Source organism: Pan troglodytes, chromosome 1, assembly GCF_028858775.2.
Source record: "Pan troglodytes isolate AG18354 chromosome 1, NHGRI_mPanTro3-v2.0_pri, whole genome shotgun sequence".
NCBI classification, from domain to species: Eukaryota; Metazoa; Chordata; class Mammalia; order Primates; family Hominidae; genus Pan; species Pan troglodytes.
Window position 1 is genome coordinate 114292700 of NC_072398.2, and position 27368 is coordinate 114320067.

General features: G+C 41.5%; 1 protein-coding gene across 10 annotated transcripts in view; it reads left to right on the forward strand.

Moving 5' to 3' along the window:
- TTF2 (transcription termination factor 2) overlaps positions 1 to 27368 on the forward strand; it is a 47199-nt gene that overhangs the window by 5810 nt on the left and 14021 nt on the right. For 2 of the 10 annotated variants that reach the window (XR_001708536.4, XM_009428395.5), the window contains exons 4-19: positions 7636 to 7702; positions 8863 to 9852; positions 10173 to 10287; positions 10636 to 10818; positions 11894 to 12042; positions 13581 to 13662; positions 15850 to 15969; positions 18039 to 18189; positions 20417 to 20522; positions 21908 to 21970; positions 22805 to 22986; positions 24007 to 24160; positions 24484 to 24575; positions 25282 to 25364; positions 25771 to 25904; positions 26684 to 26854. Coding sequence is in view for 7 of the 10 variants with exons in the window: in XM_009428395.5 (XP_009426670.1) it covers positions 7636 to 7702; positions 8863 to 9852; positions 10173 to 10287; positions 10636 to 10818; positions 11894 to 12042; positions 13581 to 13662; positions 15850 to 15969; positions 18039 to 18189; positions 20417 to 20522; positions 21908 to 21970; positions 22805 to 22986; positions 24007 to 24160; positions 24484 to 24575; positions 25282 to 25364; positions 25771 to 25904; positions 26684 to 26854 (2842 nt within the window). In the remaining 3 variants the exon portion in view is untranslated. The remainder of the gene's footprint in view (positions 1 to 7635; positions 7703 to 8862; positions 9853 to 10172; positions 10288 to 10635; positions 10819 to 11893; positions 12043 to 13580; positions 13663 to 15849; positions 15970 to 18038; positions 18190 to 20416; positions 20523 to 21907; positions 21971 to 22804; positions 22987 to 24006; positions 24161 to 24483; positions 24576 to 25281; positions 25365 to 25770; positions 25905 to 26683; positions 26855 to 27368) is intronic. The other 8 variants (XR_010152704.1, XM_513683.8, XR_010152703.1 and 5 more) reach the window with 6 other exon arrangements.

Here is a 27368-nt window from a genome sequence, read left to right on the forward strand (position 1 = left end):
TTTTTTTGTAGAGACACGGTCTCACTATATTACCCAGCCTGGTCTCAATCTCCTGGGCTCAAGCAATCCTACCTCAGCCTCCCAAAGTACTGGGATTACAGGTGTGGGCCACTGCACCCAGCCTGTTCATTATCTTTTACCTTCATATAATTTGTTGTGATAGATTTCAATATCCGTGTTTACCAGACAGATGAAGAAACTACCATTGAGACAGGTCAGAAAGGGAGTCTGAGGACCCATGGTTATGAAGTGACATTGCTGGGATTTAAACCCAGGTCCAACTGATTCCAGACACACCAACTTTCTCTTAAGTGAGAGGTGATGGGCCTGAATTGAGGTAGCAGCAGTGGAATTGGGTCCAAGTAGAATGAAAACTTGCTGAAAGAGCACTGATGAGATGTATTTCCTGGTAGGGCATATAAACATGATCCTTCCTCCATTTTTTCATCTGGAATATTGCTCACATGGCCCTAACTTCCCTGGGTTGGAGGACTTGGAGAGAGAACGTGTGTGATGGCCTCGGTCTGGTGTTTGGCACATTGTCAGTGCTCAGTAGGGAAACGGTTGCTAAGGTGGGGCTTCTGGGTAATGTGTTTACGTTAAGCAGGACAAGGAAGAAAGGTAATGTTGGTCAAGTATTGGGATGTGTGGCAAACACATACAGCTTTGGACTAATCATGTCTTTTTTTTTTTTTTTTTTTTTTTTTTAAAGACAGAGTCTTGCTCTGTCAACCAGGCTGGAGTACAGTGGCACAATCTCAGCTCACTGCGACCTCTGCCTCCCAGGTTCAGGTGATTCTCGTGTCTCAGCCTCCCGAGTAGCTGGGATTACAGGTGTGTGTCACGACGCCCAGCTAATTTTTGTATTTTTAGTAGACATGGGCTTTTGCCATGTTGGCCAGGCTGGTCTCAAACTCCTAGCCTCAAGTGGTCTGCCTGCCTCAGCCTCCCAGAGTACTGGGATTACAGGCATGCGCCACCTCACCTGGCCAAATTGTGTCTTATTTTCATGTGAAACCAGCTAGAAAAATGAGTGTGCAGCTCTGAAGAAAGGCCTGACTGAGGTCAGAATTTTGAGAACTTGCTGTTAACGTTCTTTGTACTAGATGGATAAGACTGAGAGGGGTTTATTATTTTAAAATAGAACAAAAAAGTATGTTACATGTATTTCTCTTAGCCTAAATTCAGAGCACTATTACTAGGAAGTACTTACTGGAACTTTAAAAAGCTTGTCTTAGGGCCAGGCATGGTGGTTCACACCTGTAATCCCAGCATTTTGGGAGGCCAAGGCGGGTGGATCACTTGAGGCCAGGAGTTCAAGACCAGCCTGGCCAACATGGTGAAACTCTCTCTACTAAAAATACAAAAAATAGCCGGGCATGGTGGCGTGTGCCTGTAATCCCAGCTACTCAGGAGGCAGGAGAATCACTTTGAGCCGGGGAAGCGGAGGTTGCAGTGAGCCAAGATCACATCATTACACTCCAACCTGGATGACAGAGCAAGACTCAGTCTCAAAAAAAAAAAAAAGTTGTCTTAGGACAAATAAAAGTAAAAGGCAGTTCTTAACACACAACACATTAAAAAACAATAACAACAGAAAACCAGGTACTCTGATAGGTAGCATAGACTGGGAATTTAAACAGAAATAGGTAAGTCTATATATGGATGATGGCTTCCTTAGTGAACATTAAGGGTGTTCAGCCAGAACCCCTGGAGAGTGACCTATGGGAGTACAGCCTTTCCCTCACATAGTCTGGGTTTTCTTTTTAATAACTTAAATATTTTACATCCTCTAATTAATACTATTATGTTTGGCTGAATGTAGTCAGGAGACAGGTGCAACAGAGTAATAGAAGGGAGGTGTAAACTGAGGCAAAGATGCCCATTTTTCATCCCTTGCAATGTAGCTGCATTTGTGTGCAGATCTCTAACTGAAACACCAGATGGCACCACTGACCAGCATTTGACTGGCCGTTCAGCCATGGCCCTCTGTGTACAGGCAGTAAAGAAAACTGATAATCTCAGTAGAACCAGGGGGAAGAAATCTTGCCTTGACATGAACGATGTGGTACACCCTGGTATACAAATTTTGGGCATTGTCACTGAGCTCCTGAGTTCATATTTTCCTTTCTCTCTGTTTCTCACAGAACTTTCACTCAAGGATACAGGGTCAAAATAAATGGAAATATTTCTTTGCTTAGACATGGGTATAACAAGTTTTAGTTCTTTAAATAATTGGTTGTGGTATCATTCTGAGCAAACTATCACAAGGACAGAAAACCAAACACCGCATGTTCTCACTCATAGGTGGGAGCTTAACCATGAGAACACTTGGACACAGGACGTGGAACATCGCACACTGGGGCCTGTCGTGGGGTTGGGGGATGGGGGAGGATTAGCATTGGGAGATATACTTAATGTAAATGACAAGTTAATGGGCGCAACACACCAACATGGCACATGTATACATGTGTAACAAACCTGCACGTTGTGCACATGTACCCTAGAACTTAAAGTATAATAAAAAAAAAAAGAAAAATATTCACCTCCAAAAAAAAAAATTAATTGGTTGTGGTGAGATGTTCAAAATATTTTACTTTTAATAACCCTTGAAACTTCACATGTCTAGAAAACCCCTCATGTTGTTGGCTATTGGGTGAAATTGACCTGCAGATTATCTAGCCCTAGTATAGTGAGCAGGCTGATGATAGAGAGGCAACCAGGCATGCGCCAGACCCAGCCAGAACCTCAGGCCCCACCAGCTGTGAAGGACCACTGAATAAAGCCATACTTATGAGGCGGTGTACAGTACCATGCACTGCACTGTGCAGTGGGAGCAATCCCTTTGTATAAATATAGTAACCCTTTGTGATATGTGTGGTAGTTACGTTTTACCAGTTTGCTTTTTGTCTTACAATTTTGCTTATGGTATTTTCATCATATGGAAGTGTAAACTTTTAAAAATTACTAAATTCTTTATTTCTCAGCTTCAGAGTTTTATCCCAGGCTTAGAAAAGCCTTCTTCACTTTAGGACTACAAGAATATTCATATCTGTTTTTTTCCTAGAACATTTACAATTTTGTTTTTTACTTTTACATTTTTTTCCATCTTGAAAGTTCATGTAAAAGAATGAGGTAGACATTCGGCTTTATGTTTTTCCAGAGCTGGACCATGTAAAGATATGAACTCATAATCCCTAAGGAGCCTTTGACACAGCTGGAATAAGAGTTAGATGTACTGAGATTGGGGTGCAGTCTCCTCTGCACATTAGAGCGCTAAATTGAAGACGTTCAGATGCGAGATGGTTCTGTGACTCTAAGACATACAGTTCAGGGCTAGGAAGGTTACAGAGAAAGTGGAGGAGTTGAGACTTGAAGTTGTCCTTGAATGACCTTGACAGTTTTGATGGAGGAAAGGACAAGGAAGTGTTGAGGCAGAACAGCTTCAGCAGAAGTGTGGATGTAGGAATAAGCAGAGTGATCAGCCAGTGTGAGCTTGGCATTGCTGTTGTCTGTTAAGACCTTGGTATGTATCAGGCTTTGCTCTGATTGTATTTTGTCTTCATCATGACCGTATGAGGTATGGACTATATCATTTTGCTATTTTACAGAACAGGAAACTGCCACAGGGGGCAGTCAATTAAGGTGTCTGATGTTTCAGAACTAATTAGGTGGTAGGGCTGGGATTTGAACCAAGGGAGAATAGTTCTGGAGCCTGAGAGAACTGTAGCCTTGCTAAAGTGAATGCACTTGGCAGTGTGATGTTGAGTTGGACAGTTACCTTTAGGAAAATGGGAGGATTTGTGTTTTGGTGAAGAAGTCAGGATTGAAGAGGTCTGGCTTCCTCTAGCTGGTTCCTTCATCGTTATTGCCTATAACCTCTGTCCTGGAAAACAATTAATAAACATACTGCAGAAATTAATGCTTTTCTTTATAGTGGAATTGATATTTGCTTTCTCTGTGAAAATATATTTCCACTGCATTCTTTGTTGATTTACAATATAATAAAACATAACAAACAAACTTTTTATCCTAAAATCAGAAAAGCTCATCCAGATTGATTTTAATTAAAAATGTAAGGGAGAGCATTTTTAGCACTGTGCCTAGCACATAGCAGATGTTCAGTGTGTTTCCTTCCTTCATTCTCCAAATCTTGCCCTTCTCCTGAAAGTCTACATGGCATGAGTTTTAAAGTAGACACTACAGTCATGAGTCATTTAACAATGGGGACATATTCTGAGAAATGCGTCATTAGGAGATTTCATTTTTGTGCGAACGTCACTGTGTGAACTTACACAAACCTACTTGGTGTAGCCTAATACATACCTAGGTTACAGACCTGTACAGTGTATTACTTTACTGAATACTGCAGGCATTTGTAACACAGTGCTAAGTATTTGTATATCTAAACAAAGAAAATGTACAGTAAAAATACAGTATTATCTCATGGGACCACAGTTGTATGTGCCATCCACTGTTGACTGAAACATCATCATGCAGCACGTGACTGTACTTATGAAATATTCTTTCAGTAAAGATTTCAAGTACTTGATATGCTTTAAACAACAGCAGGAGTTTGTTCTTGATTTATTTCTGTAAGTAGTAGCACCCACTGATGGCAGCTGGTACTTTGAATTTTATGCATTCAAAGCATTTCAGAAATTGTATTACATATGTTTAATATAATATCCTATTGCAGTGAGAAAAATTAAAGAAACCAGTAAGATTTTAAAAATTGTGAACTTGGATGGGAAAATTGTGTTTGTACAAGAGGGAGGGGCTGGACCTATTTTCTTTTTAGCTTAACTTTTATGGACTACTTGTCCATTTGGGCTTGTTCATCTTTGTTTATGTGTCCTGGTGAAGTAGTGGCATCAAGGGACCAGGACCTGCTCAAGACCCCTGAATTAGGATGCAGACTGTTGTGATTCATGTTGTACATCATGGGACTAATTTAGGAAGTTAGAAAAAGAACAATAAATTAAACTGAAGGAAAGCAGAAGGAAGGAATTAATGTTGGTAAAAATTGCATTTAATGAGTTAGAAAGCAGCATATAGATAACTAATAAAGAAAATCAGAGGCTAACCTGGTCAAGAAGAACAGCACAAATACATAACATGAGAAATAAGGAGCTGCACCACAGATGTATTGAAATGTACATGAAATGACATATGCACAGTTTCACTCCTTGTGCCACTGCTTTTAATAGTAAAGGATAAGAAACAGCTGAACCGCCCACCAAGAGGGTTCTGGTTAAAAATAATGCAACATCCCATACAGTGGAAAACCACAACTGGAAAAAAATAATAAAAACAAGGATCTTCCTTACATATGTGTTATTATAGAAAAATTTTCAAGGTATTAGGTAAAAAAAGAAAGGAAGCTATTTAGCAGTATGTATGTTATGCTACCCATTTGTGTAGAAGAGGAAGAAAGAATGTATGTTGACTTGAATATGCATTTAAAAGTCTCTGGAAAGGTAAACAAAAAACTAATGAGCAGTTACATGTTGGGAGAGAAGTGAACTGGGCAGATAGGGTATGAGGGGGCTTCTCACTGTGTTTTTAATACTTATTGATTGAATACTTTACCTATTTCAACAAACAAAATATATATTTTTAAAGCTCTTATTTAATCAATTAAAAGTTTTTGAGGAGTTATTTTAGGTAATTACATAAATCAGTTCTATTTTATGCAGCAATACTTAATTATGTACAACAGGCAAGTCATAGTTGGGAATAAAGAGATCATGTATGGTTTTTGCCCTCTAGTAGCTGAAAATATACCTGGACAGTCAGCTATATTTTATAGCTGGACAGTCAGCTTTATTAGGTTGGTGTAAATGTAATTGTGTTTTTTGCCATTAAAAGTAATGGCACAGAGGCAGTTCATGGATTAAACAGGGAAGGGAATGTGGGGAAACCTTGCCAAGCAGGTACGACTTAAGATGGGCCTTGAGGGACCAGTAGGACTTCCGTAGCTGGAGATGGGGGAGATGGTAGACAGATCGGGATGATGAGGATATCCTTTGGATGGAGAGTAGTACCCATGCAAAGTCTAGTAGACTGGAGGGTGCATGGCTTAGTTCGGCAGTGGAACAGCTTAGACACCTCTGGATAGCTGGAGTATGGGCTGTGTTTGTGTGTGCAGGAACTTTCTTGCACTGGGATGTTAAATCTGTATTCAGCCTTCTTTTTTTGGTGGAAGAGTGTAAATATATACAGAAGTAAGATAGGGTACTGTAGCATGAGCTTCAACAATTGCCAGCTTATGGCTACTCTTGTTCTATATGTATCCTATCCACTTCACCCCGTAACTCCTGCCCTATTTTGAAAGAAATCCCAGATAACATTATTTCATCTGTCAATATTTTAGTATGTAGCTTTAAAAGATACGGACTTTTTTTTTTTTTTTTGAGACAGAGTCTCACTGTGTCGCCAGGCTGGAGTGCAGTGGCGCAATCTCGGCTCACTGCAACCTACCCCTCCCGGGTTCAAGCGATTCTCCTGCCTCAGCCTCCTGAGTAGCTGGGACTACAGGCATGTGCCACCACGCCGGGCTAATTTTTGTATTTTTAGTAGAGACGGGATTTCACCATGTTGGCCAGGATGGTCTCGATCTCTTGATCTCGTGATCCGCCCACCTCGGCCTCCCAAAGTGCTGGGATTACAGGCGTGAACCAGCGCACCCGGCCAAGATATGAACTATTTTTTAAAAAATATTTTTATGTTTTAGAGAAGGGAGTCTTGCTGTGTTGCCCAGGTTTGAGTGCAGTGGCTATTCACAGGCACAATCTTAGCACATTGCAGCCTCTGGCCTCAAATGATCCTCCTGTCTCAGGCCCCCGAGTAGAGGGGACTATAGGTGTGTGCCACTGCATCCAGCTGCACTCTTTTAACATACCAGTTGGTGTACATATTTTCAGTGGACTCATAAATGTCATAGTTTTTTTTTTTAGTAGTTTTAATTTGTTTAAATCAGGATCCAAATAAGGTTCACAAATTGGAATTGATTAATATGTCTTTTAAGTCTCTGAAGTTTTCCCTTCCTCTTTTTTTCTCCCTTGTAACTTATTTGTGGAAGGGATCAGGTTGTTTGTCCTATAGCGTTTCCCACTGCCAAGATTTTGAAGGTTATATTCTCCACGGTCTAGTTTTACGCCTTCTTCTGTTGTTTCTATTTCCTATAAATTGGTAATTGGATCTAGAGGTTAGTTTTTTGTTTGTTTTGGCTTCGTTGTTTTGGGGGTTTTTTTGGGGCAACATTGCTTTGTAGCTAGTGTTGTGGCCCCCCTTCAGGGACACACAGTGTCTGGCTGTCTCTCATTTCTCTGATTTTAGTAGCCATTGCTGATCAGTGTTTCTATTTCAGTCATTCGTTACAGACTAAAAAGAATAAACCTGTGTGCATTCTCTGGCTGCCATGCCATATTTATTCTTTGACTTCCTAGCCCTTATAAATGTTCTGTGCAGTAAATAATTTTTAAATGTGTATATAAAAGTAATTGGTTTCAAGTGACCTCCCAAAGCCAGGTTCAAATAGTTGCAAGAGGTTTTCTTGGATTAAAAATAAGCTTATCTCTTGTTCTAATGGATTTTCATAGCCTTGATTATTTGTGTTTTATACTTCATTAGATTGTTCTTCCGATGCATTAGAAGTAAGGCAGAGGGGAAACGCTGGTGTGGAAGTATTCCATGGCAGGTAGGAATTATTCATCTGTTTTCAAACCTGCTGTGTTAAGACTTTTAATATGCAGCATCACCTGAAAATACCTTGAAGTTCACGTAAACGAGTTGGTCTTCATCAGACTGTCTCCGAAAGATAGTTTTCTTTAAGCAAGGTAGGCCGTGTTGGGACTTTTATTCAAAGGATCTAAATGATCCTTTGAATCATTTAGTTGTAATCAAGATTAATTATTTGCATCCTATTTCACTTAGTAAATATTTTTTGAGGTCTTAAATGTAGTCAGTATTCTTTTACTTAAGGAAAAAAATAGATTTCCTTGACTAACTCTTGTATCTTTTTATAGAGGAATTTCTACTTGATACTGGTATAAGCTAAGTATAAGCATAAGCTCCTAGAATGTTAGAACTAGAAGGAGCGTCTCCTAATAGGAGAAGCCCTACAGATATTCAGTACGTGAGGAACTAGAAGTAGGGAGGTGATAAGACTTGTTTTGGCAGAGGTGTGGCTTGAACTTACGATTCTAGATTACCACAGTAAAATCCTCCTAAAGCCAAAATCAAAGCAAGTGTTTTAAGACAATGTTTAGGTTTGGGGAAAAGTTCATCTTAAGAGAATAGTTTTTTTCCTGAAAAGTATACACTGTGGCCATTGTGATTGTAAAAGCACTTTGGTTTGTCACTACTTTTCCTTGAGGCCTGGAAAACAGTGATCATGGACAGAGAAGGAACCAAGCTTCGAAAGTATCGTGAAGAAATGAGTCCTTTGTGGGTTTGGCACGTCGTCTTTTCTAGACGTGGAAATGGTACAAAGAATGTTCAGGAAATATTGGACTGCTTTTACTGTGTTTCCATTTCTTCTGCAGAATAATCCTAAGTGAATTAATGCAGGAACAGAAAACCAAATATCATATGTTCTCATGAGCAGGAGCTAAACATTGAGCACCCATAAACATGGGAACAATAGATACTGTGAACTACTGGAGAGGGGAGGAGGGCATGGGTTAAGAAACTATCTATTGGGCACTATGCTCACTGCCTGAGTGCAATATACGCATATAACAAAGCTGCATATGTACCCCCTGTATATAAAATAAAAGTTGAGATGAAAAGGAAAGGCATTCTAGATACGAAGTTTGCATTAATATTTTATATGAAGATTAATTATTTTGTCTTTAGGATCCTGATTCCAAAGAACATTCTGTACCCAATAAGTCTCAGCATGCATCTGAGACATTTCATCATTCTTCCAACTGGCTGAGAAATCCATTCAAGGTACTTGACAAGAATCAAGAACCAGCTCTCTGGAAACAGCTCATCAAAGGTGAAGGTGAGGAAAAGAAGGCTGATAAGAAGCAAAGAGAAAAGGGAGATCAGCTTTTCGATCAAAAGAAAGAACAGAAGCCTGAAACGATGGAGAAAGACCTCTCATCTGGCCTGGTACCAAAGAAAAAACAATCTGTAGTTCAAGAGAAGAAGCAAGAAGAGGGAGCAGAGATTCAGTGTGAGGCAGAGACTGAAGGCACACACAAAAGAGACTTTTCTGAAATTAAATCTCAACAGTGCCAAGGTAATGAGCTTACAAGACCATCTGCATCTTCTCAGGAGAAATCAGGTGGTAAGAGTCAAGATGTCCAAAGAGAATCAGAACCTCTGAGAGAAAAGGTTACCCAGCTTTTGCCTCAAAATGTTCACAGTCACAACTCAATAAGCAAGCCCCAGAAAGGGGGACCCCTCAACAAGGAGTACACGAACTGGGAGGCTAAAGAAACAAAGGCAAAGGATGGCCCTAGCATACAGGCCACCCAGAAAAGCCTGCCTCAGGGGCATTTCCAAGAGCGGCCGGAGACCCACGGTGTGCCTGCTCCTGGAGGACCAGCGGCTCAGGCTGCACCAGCAGCACCAGGGCTTTCCCTGGGTGAGGGCCGTGAAGCTGCCACAAGCAGTGACGACGAGGAGGAAGATGATGTTGTTTTTGTTTCCTCTAAGCCTGGGAGCCCCCTACTCTTTGACTCGACTCTGGACTTAGAGACGAAGGAAAACCTCCAATTCCCTGATCGAAGTGTGCAAAGAAAGGTGTCTCCTGCCTCAGGTGTTTCCAAGAAGGTAGAACCCTCAGACCCAGTAGCCCGGCGTGTCTACCTTACAACACAACTGAAACAAAAGAAGGTAACTATTGACTCGTGTTTTGTTTCTGAGGTCAGAGCATTGCTTGTTATGGGCAGATATGAGATCTCATTGCTACAGAAGGGTTAAATATGTTCATGTGAAGGTTTTATAGGTGCATGTTTAGTTTCTGCCTTTTCCCCTATTTATATTTTCAAGATTGGTAAGCCAGCTGGGTTAAAATTTAAAAAAGGTTCTGGTTTTTGCACACATATTTAAAAGACCATAATTTCAGAGTTTGGGCGTTTCAGGCTATTTTAATCTGAAACTATTCATCTAACAGTGTGAGAGGAGAGATCCATTTGATGGAATCTGTTTTTCAGAGCACACTGGCATCAGTGAACATCCAGGCTCTTCCAGACAAGGGTCAGAAGTTGATCAAACAAATCCAGGAGCTGGAGGAAGTACTCAGTGGTCTTACCCTTTCCCCAGAGCAAGGTAAAGTGGCTTATGCCTCAGAACTCCGGGTTTGCATCGACTTTACAAGAGACATTCAGGAAGCCCTTTTAAAAAAGAATGTGTTGATTCATTCACTTTTCCATTTTATTTTCTGCTTCTGAGACTTCTTTCACATTACACCTATGGCTCATAAAAAACTTTCTCCTGTTTCCTGTGGACTCTACTTTCTTCCCCATTGTTTAAGCAACTGGTAAAATGCTACACATTCTCTAGGAATCCTTCATCGGAGTGGTGATGATCCCTCTCTCTTGACCTCACCTCCACACATACGGTCCCTTCACTTAGTTTGCTGAACTTTAATCTGCTCTTCCCTTGTTTTCTGAGCAGGAACTAATGAGAAGAGTAACAGTCAAGTACCACAGCAGAGTCACTTCACCAAAACTACCACTGGCCCTCCCCACCTGGTGCCTCCCCAACCCCTTCCTCGTCGTGGTACCCAACCTGTGGGTTCTCTAGAACTAAAGTCTGCCTGCCAGGTGACTGCTGGAGGATCCAGTCAGTGCTATCGAGGTAAGACCCAAGGGCCTGACCCTGCTGTGAATAGCCACCCCTGTGAGTTACGTGCCACCCGGTACAGTAGTCACCTCTTATCCACACTTTCAGTTACCCTTGGTCACCTGTGGTCCAAAAAAAGGTGAGTACAGTACAGTAAGATATTTTGAGAGAGAAAGAGACAGAAACCACATTCACATAACTTTTATTACAGTATATTCTTATAATTCTTCTATTTTATTGTTATTATTGTTAAATGCTTTCTGTCCCTAATGTATTAAAGTTTAAAATAGGTATGTATGTATGGGGAAAAAAAAAAAGCCAAAACATAGTATGTATAGGGTTCAGTACCATCCAGTTTCAAGCATCCACTGGGGGTCTTGCAACATATGCCCTGTGGAAAAGGAGGGACTACCGTAGATGTCTTTGTGCCCACATGAGGGGAGAAGCCATTCTTAAGTCAGAAGTTGCCCGTATAATAAAGATTGTGCAGCTCAGTAGAGCTTTGCATCGTGTTACTTAGCTTTCTGTGAGGGCACAAACTGTGTCTACCTTGTTCACCACTGTATGCTGATTAGTCAGCTCAGTGGCTGGCACATAGGAGTCATCCAGTCAGCATTTGTGGATGAAAACTCTAGCTCGCATCATTATGAGGTAGGCAGACCTGCAGATATGCTCTTATTCTTTCGTGTGTGTGTAAGTGTGTGTAAGACCGAGGAGAGACATGAGTCAAGACTGATGACTAATAGATCCACAGAGAGCAATAACACCCTATTAGCTAAGTGTTTCCTTCCTGAACTTTCTAGGCAACTTTGAATTCAGAGGTAACTGCAGAATGAAGATTCCAAGTGGAGCCTGAAATGTGTAATAGGATCAGTTGACAGGAGACTGATCAGGAGATAGGAGCTTGGAGGTTGGGTTGGCTGGCAGTGACCAGAAAAGCAAAAGCCACTTGTTTCCCAACTGAGAACTGCTAGAGACATGGAAAGTTGAGGAGAGTAGTTAACAAGGAGGGTAAGAAACAGATACAGGGCCATTTGTAGCTAAGTTCACTCTAAAGGGATAAAGAAAACATACTTGTGACATCTTTTAGGTAACACCTATTTGTATGCAGGCCATACAAACCAAGATCACGTTCATGCAGTGTGGAAAATCACAAGTGAAGCCATCGGTCAACTGCATCGCTCACTTGAGTCATGTCCTGGTGAGACGGTTGTGGCAGAAGATCCCGCCGGGCTGAAGGTGAGCCAGGGAAGACTCCTGGTGCAGTCCTCTATGACAGTGCTCCAGCAGCCCCATGAAACTGCTGGCAGAGAGACTTTCTGAGACACCTTTCCTACAGATAGATGCTTGAATGGCTTCCCTTGCAGAATCCTCTCCTTTTATGCTTAACAGTGCAAACAATAACAACAAAACCCCTTTTTAAAAAAGTCATAAAGTTACTTATTTCTATAGCAGTAAAGGATCCATTTGTTGAGTTGGTAGGTGCCACAAGAATGTGAAGGAATTGCTGCTTGTAATGAACTAGTTGGGGTGAAAATACATATACAATGTATATAAAACAATTAGCAAAGGCTTTAAGGCAGAAATAAGGGGTGCCTTGTAATATACTATAAAGTACAAAAGGGATTCAGAATAAAGGAAACATCACTCTAGGTCAGTGATTATTTGTTGTCTGCCTACTTTGTGCCTTAAAGGAATTGAAAGCCTTTAGATAGCAGAGAGGAAAGGAATAAAACGCTGCAATTAGAGGGAGTGGTGACTAGTGGGAAGATAAAGAGATTGGTATTCAGAAGTGGTGATCAGGTGTCATCAGTACCTGAGCCAGCAGTAGCAGGTGATGTTACTGAGTAGGAGCCTGGCGTTGATGAAGGATTAGATCTGAATAGCTCAAGAGATAGTATGGAATCGCTGTAGCATTTAAGCAGGGATGACTGATGAAGATTCGTTTTTCTAACAGAGTACAAGATAAACTGGAGTACAGAAGACTAGAAGGGGGACTCTGGTCAAAGGGCTATTGAAATTTATGACCAGTAGTGCAGACTGGGACATTGGCTGCAGAAAGGAGAGGCAAATTTAAGAGATAATGAGGAAATAATGAAAAGCCAATGTAATGGCTGCTGAAAATAGGGTCAGAGGTCTTGGTTAAAAGCGGAGAGCTGGGCGTAGTGGCTCACACCTATAATCCCAGCACTTTCGGAGGCTGAGGCAGGCAGATCACTTGAGGCCAGGAGCTCAAGACTAGCCTGGCCAACATGGTGAAACCCCATCTCTACTAAAAATAAGAAAATTAGCTGGGCATGGTGGCATACGCATGTAATTCCAGCTAGTCGGGAGGCTAAGGCAGGAGAATTGCTTGAACCTGGGAGGCGGAGGCTGCAGTGGGCTGAGATCACGCCACTGCACTCTAGCCTGGGCAACAGAGCGAGGCTGTCTCAAAAAAATAAAAATAAAAAAATAAAAGCTGTAGAGACTGATTTTGACTGATTAAGCAGACAAATCAGGACTCTCACTTGGGGTGTAGGGGGGACTCTTAATAGAAATGCTGAACATTAGATGCAACCCAAAACAAACAGGGGCAGACCAGGACAGTATGGTTACCCTTGAAGAGAGGGTGCTGTTAAGGACTTCAAGGTGAAATGAACGGTCTACATGAGGACAGTTAGAATACTGAGGGAATCATTTGTAGAAAATAGGAGAGTGTAGAGTTCGTATAGCCAGGCTCGGCATAGCCTCTCATTAGGAATTTATGCTTAGCATTTGGTTATTACCTTTGTCAGGTCCCTTTGCTACTACACCAGAAGCAGGCATTGGCTTGGTTACTATGGCGAGAAAGTCAGAAGCCACAAGGAGGAATTCTGGGTAAGTGTGGTATTATAAGAGTCAGCCTTTATTGAATGCTTAGGCATTGTGCTAAACACGTAGTGTTGTTTCATTTATTCCTCTCAAGAACTCTATGAGGCAGGTACTATTATTCCTCATTTTACAGATGATGAAAGTGGAGCATGGAAGTGTTAAGCAACTTGCTCAAGAATACACAGTTTAGGATCAAAGATGTCGGTTGCCAGCAGTAGAAGCTGACTGGCTGATTAAACAGAGGAGGAGTTTATTTTTTGGTGGCTCCCACAATCTCTAGGAGATACGGAGTGCCAGGCTCGAGGCCAATTTCAGGAGCCATGGCTAGAGCCAACACACAAACAGCAGTCTATTGCCTCCCTCTTTTTTTTTTTTTTTTTTTTTTTTTTTTTGAGATGGAGTTTCGCTCTTGTCACCCAGGCTGGAGTGCTGTGGTGCGATCTCGGCTCACTGCAACCTCCGCTTCCCAAGTTCAAGTGATTCTCCTGCCTCAGCCTCCCCAGTAGCTGGGATTACAGGCACATGCCACCACGCCTGGCTAATTTTTTGTATTTTTAGTAGAGATGGGGTTTTGCCATGTTGGACAGGTTGGTCTCTAACTCCTGACCTCAGGTGCTCCACCTGCCTTGGCCTTCCCAAAGTGCTGGGATTACAGGCATGAGCCACTACACCTGGCCTAAAAGTAGTCTATAAAAAGCATCCCAGCTACTTTGCTTCACCAAGTGCTAGAGGCAACCAGTGCCACCCCAAAGTCAGTTGTTTCTATAGCCACTCTTTCCTGCAGAAAGGATTTCATAGGGAGTCTCTTTCTAAAGCTGCTTATACCTGAATTAAAGATGTTTATGAGTACATCTGATATATAGAGCCAGGTCATATTGCCAGTGCCTTAGCTGCAACAGAAACCAGAAAGCAAGTTTTCCACTCTGCTTTGGGGACTTGTCAGGCTAAAATTTTCTAAGGTGTTCAATTTTCAGAAACCATGATAGATGTCCACTATGGCTAGTAAGTGACTGTGTCAGTGGTCCTCAAAACCACCCCCAGGTTCGATGATTTGCTAGTAAGACACAGCATATGGTCATACTCACAGCTGTGATTTATTACAGTGAAAGGCTATAGATCAAAATCAACAAAAGGAAAAGTCACAGGGGCAGAATCCAGGGGAAACCAGGTACAAGCTTCCAGTGTCCTCCCAGTGGAGTCACATGGGATATGCTTAATTCTCCCAGCAGGGAGTTGTGACAACAGGCGTCAAAGGTTCCCTAGGAAGCTCATTAGATATTTAATGCCCAAGGTTTTTATTGGGGGCTGGTTACTTCAGCTGATTACACAGGTGGCTTCAGCCTGGTATATACCAAGTTTTCCTACTCCTAGAAGGAAAGCAGGTGTTCAACATAAACCATATTGCTTGTACAAAACAATTTAGGCAGAGTGAGCAACTCTTACCTTACATCCGAGTTTCCAGAGGCAACCTTGTAAGCAGGCCTTTCAAAGGATAGCAGGCAGGCCTATGGGCCTGCTATGTTAATTATTTTTCTGGACAGTAGCAGAGCCAGAATTTAAATCAGAGCCCATGCTCTGACATTCCACTTCTGTTATGGCAGAATGATTATTTTGAATGGGTTATAGTAGCCTCAGTGTTGCAGTCTGTTAAAATGAGGATAACCGTACTCTGTAGAGTATAAATAATAAATTAGATAAGCTCAGTGATTGGTACAATGACAGTACCCAAGAAATGTTCATTTATGTCCTCTTTTGATGAATAAGTTAAGGGAATGGAAGGCTATTTTAACTCCAGGAATGTTCTGGTACTGGTAAAGTAAGTAGTAGGATATATCTACTGGACATTTTTTGCTTTTGGAGGTAAGGGATCATCAAACTGTAATAGATATCAGTCAGCACATTGTGCGGGTAATAACATAACATAGGGACTAGAATAATATTCAAATTGTAAGTTTTAAATTTTACAAGAGTCATAGTAAATGTCTTGGACCTAGATCTCAAAGTAAAGAGCAAGTGCTAGGGTTCCGCTGAATAAGGAAGATAAAGGAGCCATTAAGGTAGGCACAGAGTAGTGATGGAGTGGCACTGACAGAGAACAATGGGGAAATGTCTGCCAGTGGTTTCTCCTCTTAAACTAGGGTTGATTATTTGCCCTAAGCAATTAACTCTCTTAATTTTGCTTTTATTTTCTAGCGGATGATATGGGCTTAGGAAAAACCCTGACAATGATTGCGCTCATCCTGACCCAGAAGAATCAAGAGAAAAAGAAAGAAAAGGAGAAAAGCACAGCTTTGACGTGGCTCTCCAAAGATGGTAGACGGAAGTGCCTTAATAGCCTGCCATTCCCTACGTCATCTGAGCCACCCAAGAGGGGAACGTCTTCAGCTAAAAAAGGATACCTTTGGTCATATTTAATTACTCTACTGGAAAACCAGTATTAGATTACTCACCTATCATATCATTTCTGATGCTGAGTATGCTAATTATAAGTGATCATTTTTTCCGTATAAATTTGCCTATAAACTAGGCAGAATTTTATGGAGAAAGCTGAGGCTCTAGAACACTTAATTTAAGCATAATAATAATTCTTATTTTTTGAGACAGGGTCTCACTCTGTTGCTCAGGCTGGAGGGCAGTGCATGAACACAGCTCACTGCAGCCTCAACCTCCTGGGCTCAAGCGATCCTCCCACCTCAGCCTCCCAAGTAGCTGGAACCACAAGTTTGCACCACCACACCCAGCTAATTTTTAAATGTTTTTGTAGAGATAGGATCTCACCATGTTGCCTGGCTGGTCTCAAACAACTGGGCTCAAGCAATCATCCTGCCTCAGCCTTCCAAAGTGCTGGGATTATAGGTGTGACCCACAATGCCTGGCCAATAATTATTATTTTTGGAAATATTGGGGAAATAACTACAGGGTAGATTCAAATTAATTTTTTTAAAGGAAGATCTGTCACAAATTCACATTTTAGTCACTATAGTGGAAGCTATTTTCCATGTTTCTGAAATTCTAGAAGTTCCTAGATTATAGACACTTTCTATCTTAACATATGTTTTTAAAATGTAGTAACTTTAGCCAGGCACAGTGGTATGCACCTGTAGTCCCAATTGAGGGAGGAGAGGCAGGAGAATCACTTGAGCCTGGGAGCTTGAGGCCAACTGGGCAAGAAAGCAAGACACTGTCTCTTAAAAAAAATTAAATAAAAAGTAATAACTTTATAAGTACTTTAAAGATTGAATATGTTATGTATAGACAACACTACATGTAAGTTGCCATGTATTCAAGTACGGCTCTCAGTTGCTTAGATAGATTAAAAATCTGTGGGCCGGGCATGGTGGCTCACGCCTGTAATCCCAGCACTTTGGGAGGCTGAGGTGGGCGGATAACAAGGTCAGGAGACCGAGACCATCCTGACTAATACGGTGAAACCCCGTCTCTACTAAAAATACAAAAAATTAGCCGAGCATGGTGGCAGGCGCCTGTAGTCCCAGCTACTCGGGAGGCTGAGGCAGGAGAATGGCATGAACCTGGGAGGCAGAGCTTGCAGCGAGCCGAGATCGCGCCACTGCACTCCAGCCTGGGTGACAGAGCGAGACTCCGTCTCAAAAAAAAAAAAAAAAAAAAATCTGTGGCATCTGCTCTCAGGGCCTCTAATGAGCACTGCTGCAGCTGGGTCCTATATCCCTTTGTGTGTAGTAGCAGCATGTGTAAGTAGCACAGGCACACACACGCAGAGATGAGGGGCCATGGTATAAACAAACCATCACTAATTGGTTCCAAACCAATGTTTGCTTATTTTTTAAAAAAGGTTTCTGTACTTAATTTTAAGGTAGAAGTACATTAAGTTATGCTTTTCAGAAAGTATAACAATACTCCATACGCCTCTATAATGAATCAACTCAAGAGGAGTTAGGAAATGATCCAGCTTTCACTTCCAGCCACTCTGTGAAAGCACATTGCTTTTTCACACTGAGGTCATGTGCCACCCACTTTCCTCCCCCTATTTAGCCTCTCTTTCTGCCTGTACTTTTAGTGGAGAAAATAAGTAATCAAGTGTTTCAGTTTAAAAGACCATTTCTTCCATTTCCTACTTCACTATAGGCTCTGTATAGAAATAAGAGCAATGGTTAAACATATTAATTGAAGGAGTAAAGTCAGTCAAGAGGAAGAGGTAATGCCTTTAAGTTAAAGGCCGGTCAAACACGATGACTCACACCTATAATTCCACTGTGGGAGGCTAAGGCAGGAGGATCACTTGAGCCTAGGAGTTTGAGACAGCCTGGGTAACACAGCAAGACCGTGTCTCCATATATTAAAAAAAAAAAGTTAAAAGCCATTTGGTGAATGTAACTAGGCACTGATTTTTTTCCCTTCTCAAGACTCTTGTGACTTTACTTCCCATGGAACACTAATCATCTGTCCTGCCTCCCTGATCCATCATTGGAAAAATGAGGTGGAGAAACGGGTGAACAGCAACAAACTAAGAGTCTATCTCTACCATGGGCCAAACCGGGATTCACGTGCCAGAATGTAAGTGCAGGAATACACAGTTGTGGGGGCGTTCAGCACCTCTGCCCAAGGGCCCATGGGCCTTTGCTCCCGTCCCTGAGATTTCACTTAATCAGGACGCGTATTTGTGAAAGCCAAAGACAGATCTTTAGTCTCGTCACCATACAGCCTTTGCCTTGTATCCTGAGGTCTACTGGTGATCTTTTGCTGTGTCCTTGTCATTGTCCTCAATGAAAGCTGCCCTGTGAGGAGGCCTGAGATGCCGGAGCTGCCATTCAGGTGGCAGCAGCATTCCCCTAGTCAAGGAGATGTGTCGCAAGGCCCTCATGGCTGCTGGAGTTCTGATTCCAGGTGTACATAGCGTGAATGGAACCAGCCCAGTTCTACAGAGCATCTTGATAGAATGCTAATGATTAGTTGCTATAGGTTGATTATATTTTTATGACTTTTTAATATATGAACCATCTAAGATGCTTTAGACTCAATAATTTAGGACGATTAGAGTTAACTATAAATTCTTGAAGAGGGATGCTCAGGAAGGAGGGAAGAAAATGCTTCCCCACATGGCAATCTTAGTCCTAGTCTTTGTCTTTTGGTTTTAAAGGAATTGTTTTCTGTTCTTAATTGCGGAGTGAAGATCTAGATTGAATACTGGCTGCTGTAGTCAAGGATGAGAACAAAGTTATTTCTGCCTCTAAGTAATTTCTCTCCCCAGCCTCCAATTTGGATATTTTATCTCCTAAAGAACGGGGCGGCAGTGTTTCAGGAGTAAGTTGTTAGATTGGTGCCCCTCTGTCTTATGACAGGCCAGTTCTCATGACTGAGAGTCGCTTCTGCAGGCAAGAGGCATCAGGGTGGCAGTGGCAGGCCTGCAGGCCTTCCCTGGCATAGATTACTGTGAGTTGTCTGCCTTTGTGCTAAATTTTTATTTAGAAATAAATTGAATCTCACTTGATTTGTACTTTGAGCATAACTTGTTTGGTATTTAGAATGTACTAGTTGACCGATTAGAATCATTCTGAATTATACTTCTTTATATGATAGTAGGGTAACTTGTAGACACTGCTGCCTCTCTGAATTAGGCATATCATTTTTATCAAAAGTATTTATTGAGGTTCTCTTGGGGCCGGGCATGGTGGCTCATGCCTGTAATCCGAGCACTTTGGGAGGCCGAGGCAGGCAGGTCACTTGAGCTTAGGAGTTCGAGACCAGCCTAGGCAACATGGTGAAACCCATAAATACAAAAATTAGCTGGGTGTGGTGGTGTGCACTTGTAGTCCCATTTACTTGGGAGGCTGAGGTGGGAGAATCGCTTGAGCCTGGAAGGTGGAGGTTGCAGTGAGCCAAGATCACACCCCTACACTCCAGTCTGGATGACCAGGGTAGGTTACTCACCTATTATTATCATTTCTGATGCTGAGTATGCTAATTATAAGTGATAATTTTTCCCTTTTAATATAAACTTGGCTTGATTTATGATTAGCAGAATTTTACTTTATTTCAGTAAATACTTTATTTTATTTTATTATTTTATTTACTTTTGAGACAGGATAGAGTGAGACCCTACCTTGTCTCAAAAAATAAATAAATAAAATAAAGTATTTATTGAAGTTCTCACAATATTAAGCTTCACTGGAAAAAGATTTGTGTTTCTCATTAATAATCTTTATATGTAACGAGTATAAGCAAGATACACTGAAAACTTACAGCATGTATTTTTATATCCTAATGTCAAACTAGATCAGTGAATTTTCACAAATCCATTATAGAGTGGTGGGAGGAAAGCACCATTGATACAAGGTGAACAGTGTTTTGAAGTTATCTTTCTCCCCTGGGACTTTGGTGTCATCCATCTCAAATCATTATTAAATGTTAATTCCCAACTCTATCCTACTTTCTGTTATTTCCCAACTTTATCCTACTTTCTGTTCTGGCCAGATCATATTAAGCATTATATTATCCCAGCCAGATAATTTTCTTTCTGACTCACTGGATGGTAAGAGGGAGGCTGTGGTAGCTATAGTGAGCAGACGGTAAATGATCAGAGGTAAGAGATAGGGAAACCAAGTGGGTAAAATTTACCTCCAAAAGTGTGTGTGTGTGCGTGTGTGTGTTAAGGACACAAGTTAATGAGTTCTGCTGTTTGTCCTTCCATTTGTAGGCATTTTTATTGAAAGATCAACTCTGCCTCTCTCATTGTCCCTCTATAGTGGGACCATTTATTGATTTCTTTGTTATGTCTACGCAGCCTCTCTACATATGACATCGTGATCACTACCTATAGCCTCGTGGCCAAGGAGATTCCCACAAACAAGCAAGAGGCAGAGATCCCAGGTGCAAACCTCAATGTGGAGGTGAGGCTGGGGGGCAGCCAGGGAAGTGGAGTTGGAGCCACAGATGGTTTAATGGGAGTCTTTCTCAGCCTCCACAATAGCAAGAGGACCTCCCTGGAGGTCAGGAATGCTGTAAATGATCCGCATGTGGAAAGGAATTGTTCTTTCCTCTATCCCATCACCCTTATTCCAGACAACCACCTCAGTGATAAAGATCAACCTATGCCACAGGATTCAGCTGCCTTTTAGAATGAAAGATGACTACATTGTATTTGTGGGGGTAATAATCACCTGAATATATAAAAGCCTTACTTGTTGATATTTTTATGTTAGAGTATTTGGGGTATATACTCATGATATTTTTAATATTTATTGTGCAGACTAGTATTTTACTACTAGTATTTTGATTTTAAGCCATCATTCCCTGCCTCCCTTTACTTCCCGGAAAAAAAAAAAGGGTTGCAAATAATAAGGCCAGAGGCTAAGAGACAATTGTGAATACGTGATGGTCTTCTAGGGGGTCCAGGGCAGCCTCAGTTATGTGATGTAGAGGCTTTATCATGTAATTATACTCTGAAAATACAGTATTATCCCAAGAACTCATTTTTCTATATGTTATCCTTTTAGCCCAACAGGATATTCACAGGTTTCTGTATTTGGAGAGATCTCTAGAACATTTCTCCAGCTTATAACCAACTCTGACTTATAGATGATGAACTTTTCAGATTGCTCACTGGTTTTCCACTGCTTTTGGGATAAACCCTAAATTTCTTTTCATGATGTATTAGGCTTCATTTATTTATTTATTTGAGGCAGAGTCTCACTCTGTTGCCCAGGATGGAGTGCATGGTGCGATCTTGGCTCACTGCAACCTCTGCATCCCGGGTTCAAGCGATTCTCCTGCCTCAGCTTCCCAAGTAGCTTGGATAACAGGTGCCCGCCACTATGCTCGGCTAATTTTTTGTATTTTTAGTAGAGATGGGGTTTCGCCATGTTGGCCAGGCTGGTCTCGAATTCCTGACCTCAAGTGATCCACCCGCCTCGGCCTCCCAAAGTGCTGGGATTATAGGCATGAGCCCCCACGCCTGGCCATATTAGGCTCTTTATGATCTTGCCCTACCTGTATGTCGCTCATCTCTTGATGACACCCTGCCCCTCCCTGGGGCACCTCTTGCTCAGTCATACCAAGGGATCTGTAGTTCCCGCCATGCTCTGTCACAGTGTTGTGTCTGTTCTCCCTCCAAATGAAACGCTTTGCCTCCGCTCCTTCTCCCAGGTTAATTTTTTTAAACCTGCTTCAAGAATCTTTTCTGGACCACTCCCTTCCCACCTTCCCCCGGTTTGGTTGAATGCCTCTGCCAGCACCTTGTGCTTACATAAGTTATAGCACTTTGTTTCTTCAGCAGACGTTGAGTATCCGCAATGGGTCAGGTGCTGTTTCGTCAAGAGCAGCCAGATTCCCACTTCAGGTATTGAACTAGCCAGTGGGACTTACTATATCTATATCGTATTGTAATTATCTTTACGCTTGTTTTTCTCCTCTGCTAGATTTTGAGCTCTTGCAGGTAGGAACTGTTTTTTATATCTGGTTCAGCATCTCACGTCTAAAAGTAGACTTTTGGAAAATCGTTAGTAAATTTAGTAAAATTTAGTAAATGTTTTATTGAGTGAGTGAATTTGCAGGTTCAATGCCTGGTGTAGTCATGGTCTACAGCCATTGCTTAAGTGTGTATTTAAAGAATAAAAGAAAACTCAGCTGGGCGCCGTGGCTCATGCCTGTAATCCCAGCACTTTGGAAGGCCGAGGCGGGCGGATCACGAGGTCAGGAGATCGAGACCATCCTGGCTAACATGATGAAACCCCGTCTCTACTAAAAATACAAAAAATTAGCCGGGCGTGGTGGCGGGCGCCTGTGGTCCCGGCTGCTCGGGAGGCTGAGGCAGGAGAATGGCGTGAAGCCCGGAGGCGGAGCTTGCAGTGAGCCGAGATCTCGCCACTGCACTCCAGCCTGGGCGATGGAGCGAGACTCCCGTCTCAAAAAAAAAAAGGAAACCCAAATTTGAAAACATTTTACTCTTAGACATCTTATGTTCAAAGACTGAGACTCTCAAATAACTTATTTATTTGAACCAGTTGAGACGTTTTACTCTTGGGTTTCTTAATTCTTATTTCAGTGTACCTGAGCTAAGCAAATTTAAAGGTAAATGTGGGTCCTCCATGCTTGCCTGCTATTTCCCCTTGTGTCCTTAAGGACATGTACATTTTCCCATACTGTGGCTGGATTTCACTTGTGATTCTTCCAGGGCACCTCAACACCTTTGCTTCGAATAGCCTGGGCTCGAATCATATTGGATGAAGCTCACAATGTTAAGAATCCCCGAGTGCAGACGTCCATAGCTGTGTGTAAGCTACAAGCCTGTGCCCGTTGGGCTGTCACTGGAACCCCCATTCAAAACAACTTATTGGATATGTATTCGCTGCTGAAGTGAGTAACTTCTTGTGACTGTGTAAATATGAACCCTGTCTGTATCCCTTCATCATTATTTCATGTCTCATAATAAATCCTTAGTATGTGCCAGATTATCTTGTTTAGGAGATGGCAGGCCTGTCAACCTTTAAAGGACAAAAGAATAAATATTTATGAGAAAATAGCTGTTGATTTGTTGATATAGGACTTTGATTACATTCAGCCCTTATATATATGCAAAAATATAGGACAGCTTGAATTAAATTATTCTTAAGTCCAGTGAATGTTTTCGGCTACTTCTGCTTTAAAACATATGGTCTAGGGCTAGCACTACAATTTATTTGAAGCAAACAAAAAAGAATGCTGATTTTAAAATATTTCCATTTGGCTGAGTGCAGTGGTTCATACCTGTAATCTCCACACTTTGGAAGGCTGATGTGGGAGGATTGCTTGAAGCCAGGAGTTCAAGATTAGCCAGGGGAGTAAAACGAGACCCCACCTCTACAAAAAATTAAAAAATTAGCCAGGCACAGGGGTGTGCATCTGTGGTCCCAGCTGCTCGAGAGGCTGAGGCAGGAGGATTGCTTGAGCCCAGGAGTTCAAGGCTGCAGTGAGCTATGATTATGCCACTGCACTCCAGCCTGGGTGACAGAGCGAGACCTCAGTCTCTAAAGAAAAAAATTAAAAATAAAATACTTATTTTTATTCGAGTCAGCCATAAGAGGATGTGAAATTTCTTTCTTAGCTCCTGTAGCTTTAGGAACAAATTCTAGCTGTTGGTTATATGTCTTGTTGTGACAGCGTAGGCATTGTTAATAGGAAAACTCACATTTTTATAATGTGGTTTTGTTATTGACTTACATCCTTTTGATCTGTCCAGCAAAGGTTTGCTATGAAATTCACTTTTAAAAGTGATTGGATAACAGGTGTAACAGAAAATCTGATTTGTTTTTCATCTTATATCTTACTTTGAACCTTTATTCCATTCTCCCTGACTTTTCCTTCCCTACTCTGTGCCCTTCTTCCTCAACAAAAAAGGTTTCTCCGTTGCTCTCCATTTGATGAGTTCAATCTGTGGAGGAGTCAGGTTGACAATGGCTCAAAGAAAGGAGGAGAACGGTTAAGTATTTTAACCAAGAGCCTTTTGCTGAGGAGAACAAAAGACCAGCTGGACTCTACTGGCAGACCTTTGGTAATCAAATTTGTACCTGTCCCTGGGGGAGGCCAGGGAAGGAACATGACTGTGTCCTTGTCTTGGGTTGAACAGCCATCAGCTTTGCTTCAGGATCCTCTGAGTCTCCCATCCTCCTGTGAGGAGGCCCCAGGGTTGCAGTTCCATGCCTAGTGTCATAGCAAACCAGTTGTACTGTATGTTGGAGCAGTCCTGTGTTTAAGAAAGGGTGGAAGCTGCATTCCAGGGTTGACTAGATATGCAGTGTCAGTATGGGGAATTTGTTCTATAATAGGCAGTTAATTTGTATAGCTTCATGCCAGCTTTTTTTTTTATTCTTCCAGGTGATACTGCCCCAGCGTAAATTTCAGTTGCACCATTTAAAGCTTTCTGAAGATGAAGAGACTGTTTACAATGTGTTTTTTGCAAGATCAAGGTGTGTGTATTAAAGAAGCACCTTCTCACACACATTTATTCCTGTCTTTTTTTGGGAGTGAGTTGAAGGTCAAATTTCCACAAACTTTATGGCATTATTGATTAGTTGGATGTCTGTATTCCCTTTTTTTTTTTACCCCGTTTTTCTCCTTCTCCCCTCCCCAGCTTACCTCTGTCTCATACACACATGGAAGGCAAAATTTTGAACCTACTCTTCATTGGCTTCCTTGCATAGAAGTCATAGGGTGTGGTCACCATATACTGAATCTGTCTGGTCCTCATGGGGCTATACTGAATAATGATATCTCTTTGACATTTGACCTGTCATCCAGCATCTCACCGGAACTTTAAAAAGACGACTTTGTAATCCTTTGTGTCATCTGTTCTTTGCACTTTCTCTTGAACTCTTATCTTTCTCTGAATTCCAGATTTACTGTCTCCTATTTGGTACCTCTCATTTACATTTCTAATGTAAATATATTTTTTCTTCTTTTACACCTTATATTTTTTAGCTTATTTTAAAAAAAGATTGGTTTTTTAAAATAACTATTTCTTTTGCATTACCTTTGGCCATTGCTTCTTATGAGCTTGGCATCATTTAACAAGTCTACTTCTATAATTTGTCAAGATCCCACTGCAGGCACAGTTAAGCAGGTCTTAGTGACCATTATACATGCATTTTTTTTTTTCTTTTTAATCTGAGGCAGGTCAGCTCTGCAATCCTATCTAAAAAGACATGAAAGTAGAGGCAACCAATCTGGAAGAAGCCCTAATAATCCATTCAGTAGAGGTAAGCTGTAGGACTCTCATAAATACATATGACTGATGAAAATGGGGATTTGGATTCAGTAAAACACAGAAATGTGAGGTTATGAATCCTTGGTATCAGAGATTTGACCTTAACTAAGACCCTCAAACCAGAGTAAAATCTACTGATTGCGAACACGAGATCTGGTGTTTATTTAGCTTCTTTTTAATTGTTTCCTAAATCTGCTTTATTAAAATGCAGGTAGTTCTATAAGGAAAAACCGATATTTCATTTGGCCTAATTGAAGTGGCCTATAGAAGTGAGTTGTAACTATATTATTGAGTCTGAGATCCAACATGGTTAAAGTAGCCCCATGTAGTTCCTGGCTCTCTCCGTATTTCTCTTTTAAATCCTGTACCATCCTGTGGCTTGTCTTCCCTCTTGGAAGTGGCACTGGAGTTTGGGTCTGAGGAGCCTAGACACTCGGAGGCAGCAGACTCGCCGAGATCCAGCACCGTCCACATACTGTCCCAGTTGCTGAGACTCCGCCAGTGTTGCTGTCATCTTTCTTTACTGAAGTCGGTAAGAAAAGCCCTCAGCCTGCTGTCATATAGTGCTCCAGAGGGGCCACCTGAGAAGTCAATTTCACTCTCCTCCAACTGGGATCCAGTCTGCTTGATCAAAGGAAATGCTGTTTCGGTTTTTCTATTTTTGTTTTTTGGTGGGTTGGAGAAAAGGGGGCTTATTTATTTTGCTTTATTTCATATTAATCTTGATAATTCCTATGGCATCAAGAATAGTGTATTTCTATTGTTTATTTTGTTTTAGATTAACTGTTTAAGAAAAGAAAATGATATTTTGTTTAAAAAGAAGCCATTTGTGAATGCTCTGGTACTTCAGAATGTCATAAAGCTAATTTAGTTCTTGGGGTTTTCTGCTTTCAGGCAGTTTTGGGGTTTTGGGTTCCAGTTATAAAAACTCAGATAGTTATACAGACTGAAAAGTTGCCCCTACATTGGATAGAGGCACATCCAAAATTAAGAGGAGTATTTTATTCATTTCAGGAGCTGTAATAATGTATTCTGATTATCAACATCTCAATTATATTCTAGCTTGGAAAAATAGAATGATTATGTCATCTGCCTGGCAAGTCTTTAAAAAGTTCCATCATTTGGTTTATCTTTAATCTGGTGAAAAAACTTGCAAGATCACACTTTAATCAAGGTGTCTTGAGGAGTTACTGATGACAAATTACAAGACATTTTGCTCTGTGAAGTGTTAAACAATCAAAACATCATCAACAAGTAACAAGGTTTGCTCCCTTGACTCCCAGCTGCTCCTGTCCTTTTTTATCTGTTCAGGCCCTGGATCCAATGGAACTGAAGGGTGAAGGTCTCGTCCTTTCCCTGGAAGAACAGCTCAGTGCTTTGACCTTGTCAGAACTCCGTGACTCAGAGCCATCTTCCACTGTTTCCCTTAACGGCACCTTCTTCAAGATGGAGCTTTTTGAAGGCATGCGAGAGAGCACCAAGGTACTTTTTGTCTCCTCTGTAGTAGTCGAGAGACTTCGATTCCTCACACATTTTCCTGTGTGACAGCACCTCATTTGTCCAAGTGGAAACAGCCATTTGCCAGCAGAGCTAGAGCCGTTAAATTCTAGCTGATCAGATTCTCCCTCCAGTCTTAAAGCTTCATTTATTTCACAGATAACACTAAAGCCTTACTACATAGGGGGCTTTGAGAGAGTAATTTGGGACAACCCCAGCATTGCACTGAAGTGGGTTTTCTGTCATGGGTCACTGGGGAGCTTGCCAGGTTTGTGCTAGGGACGGGGCCTATGCAAGTGAGCAATTTGTTTAGAGAAAGCTTAAAAGGAAAACAAAGGCTTGACTCTAGAGACTGTGTCATACATGTAAGCGCCAATCGCTCTGACTTTGAAAGGCTTCCACATGTGAGTAGTGTTTCCTACATAGCCTTCTGTCTTCATTAGTCATTCTGCTCTGTTTTCGTCAGAGCTTTTTAAGGCAGAAACATTCTGCTGGAGGA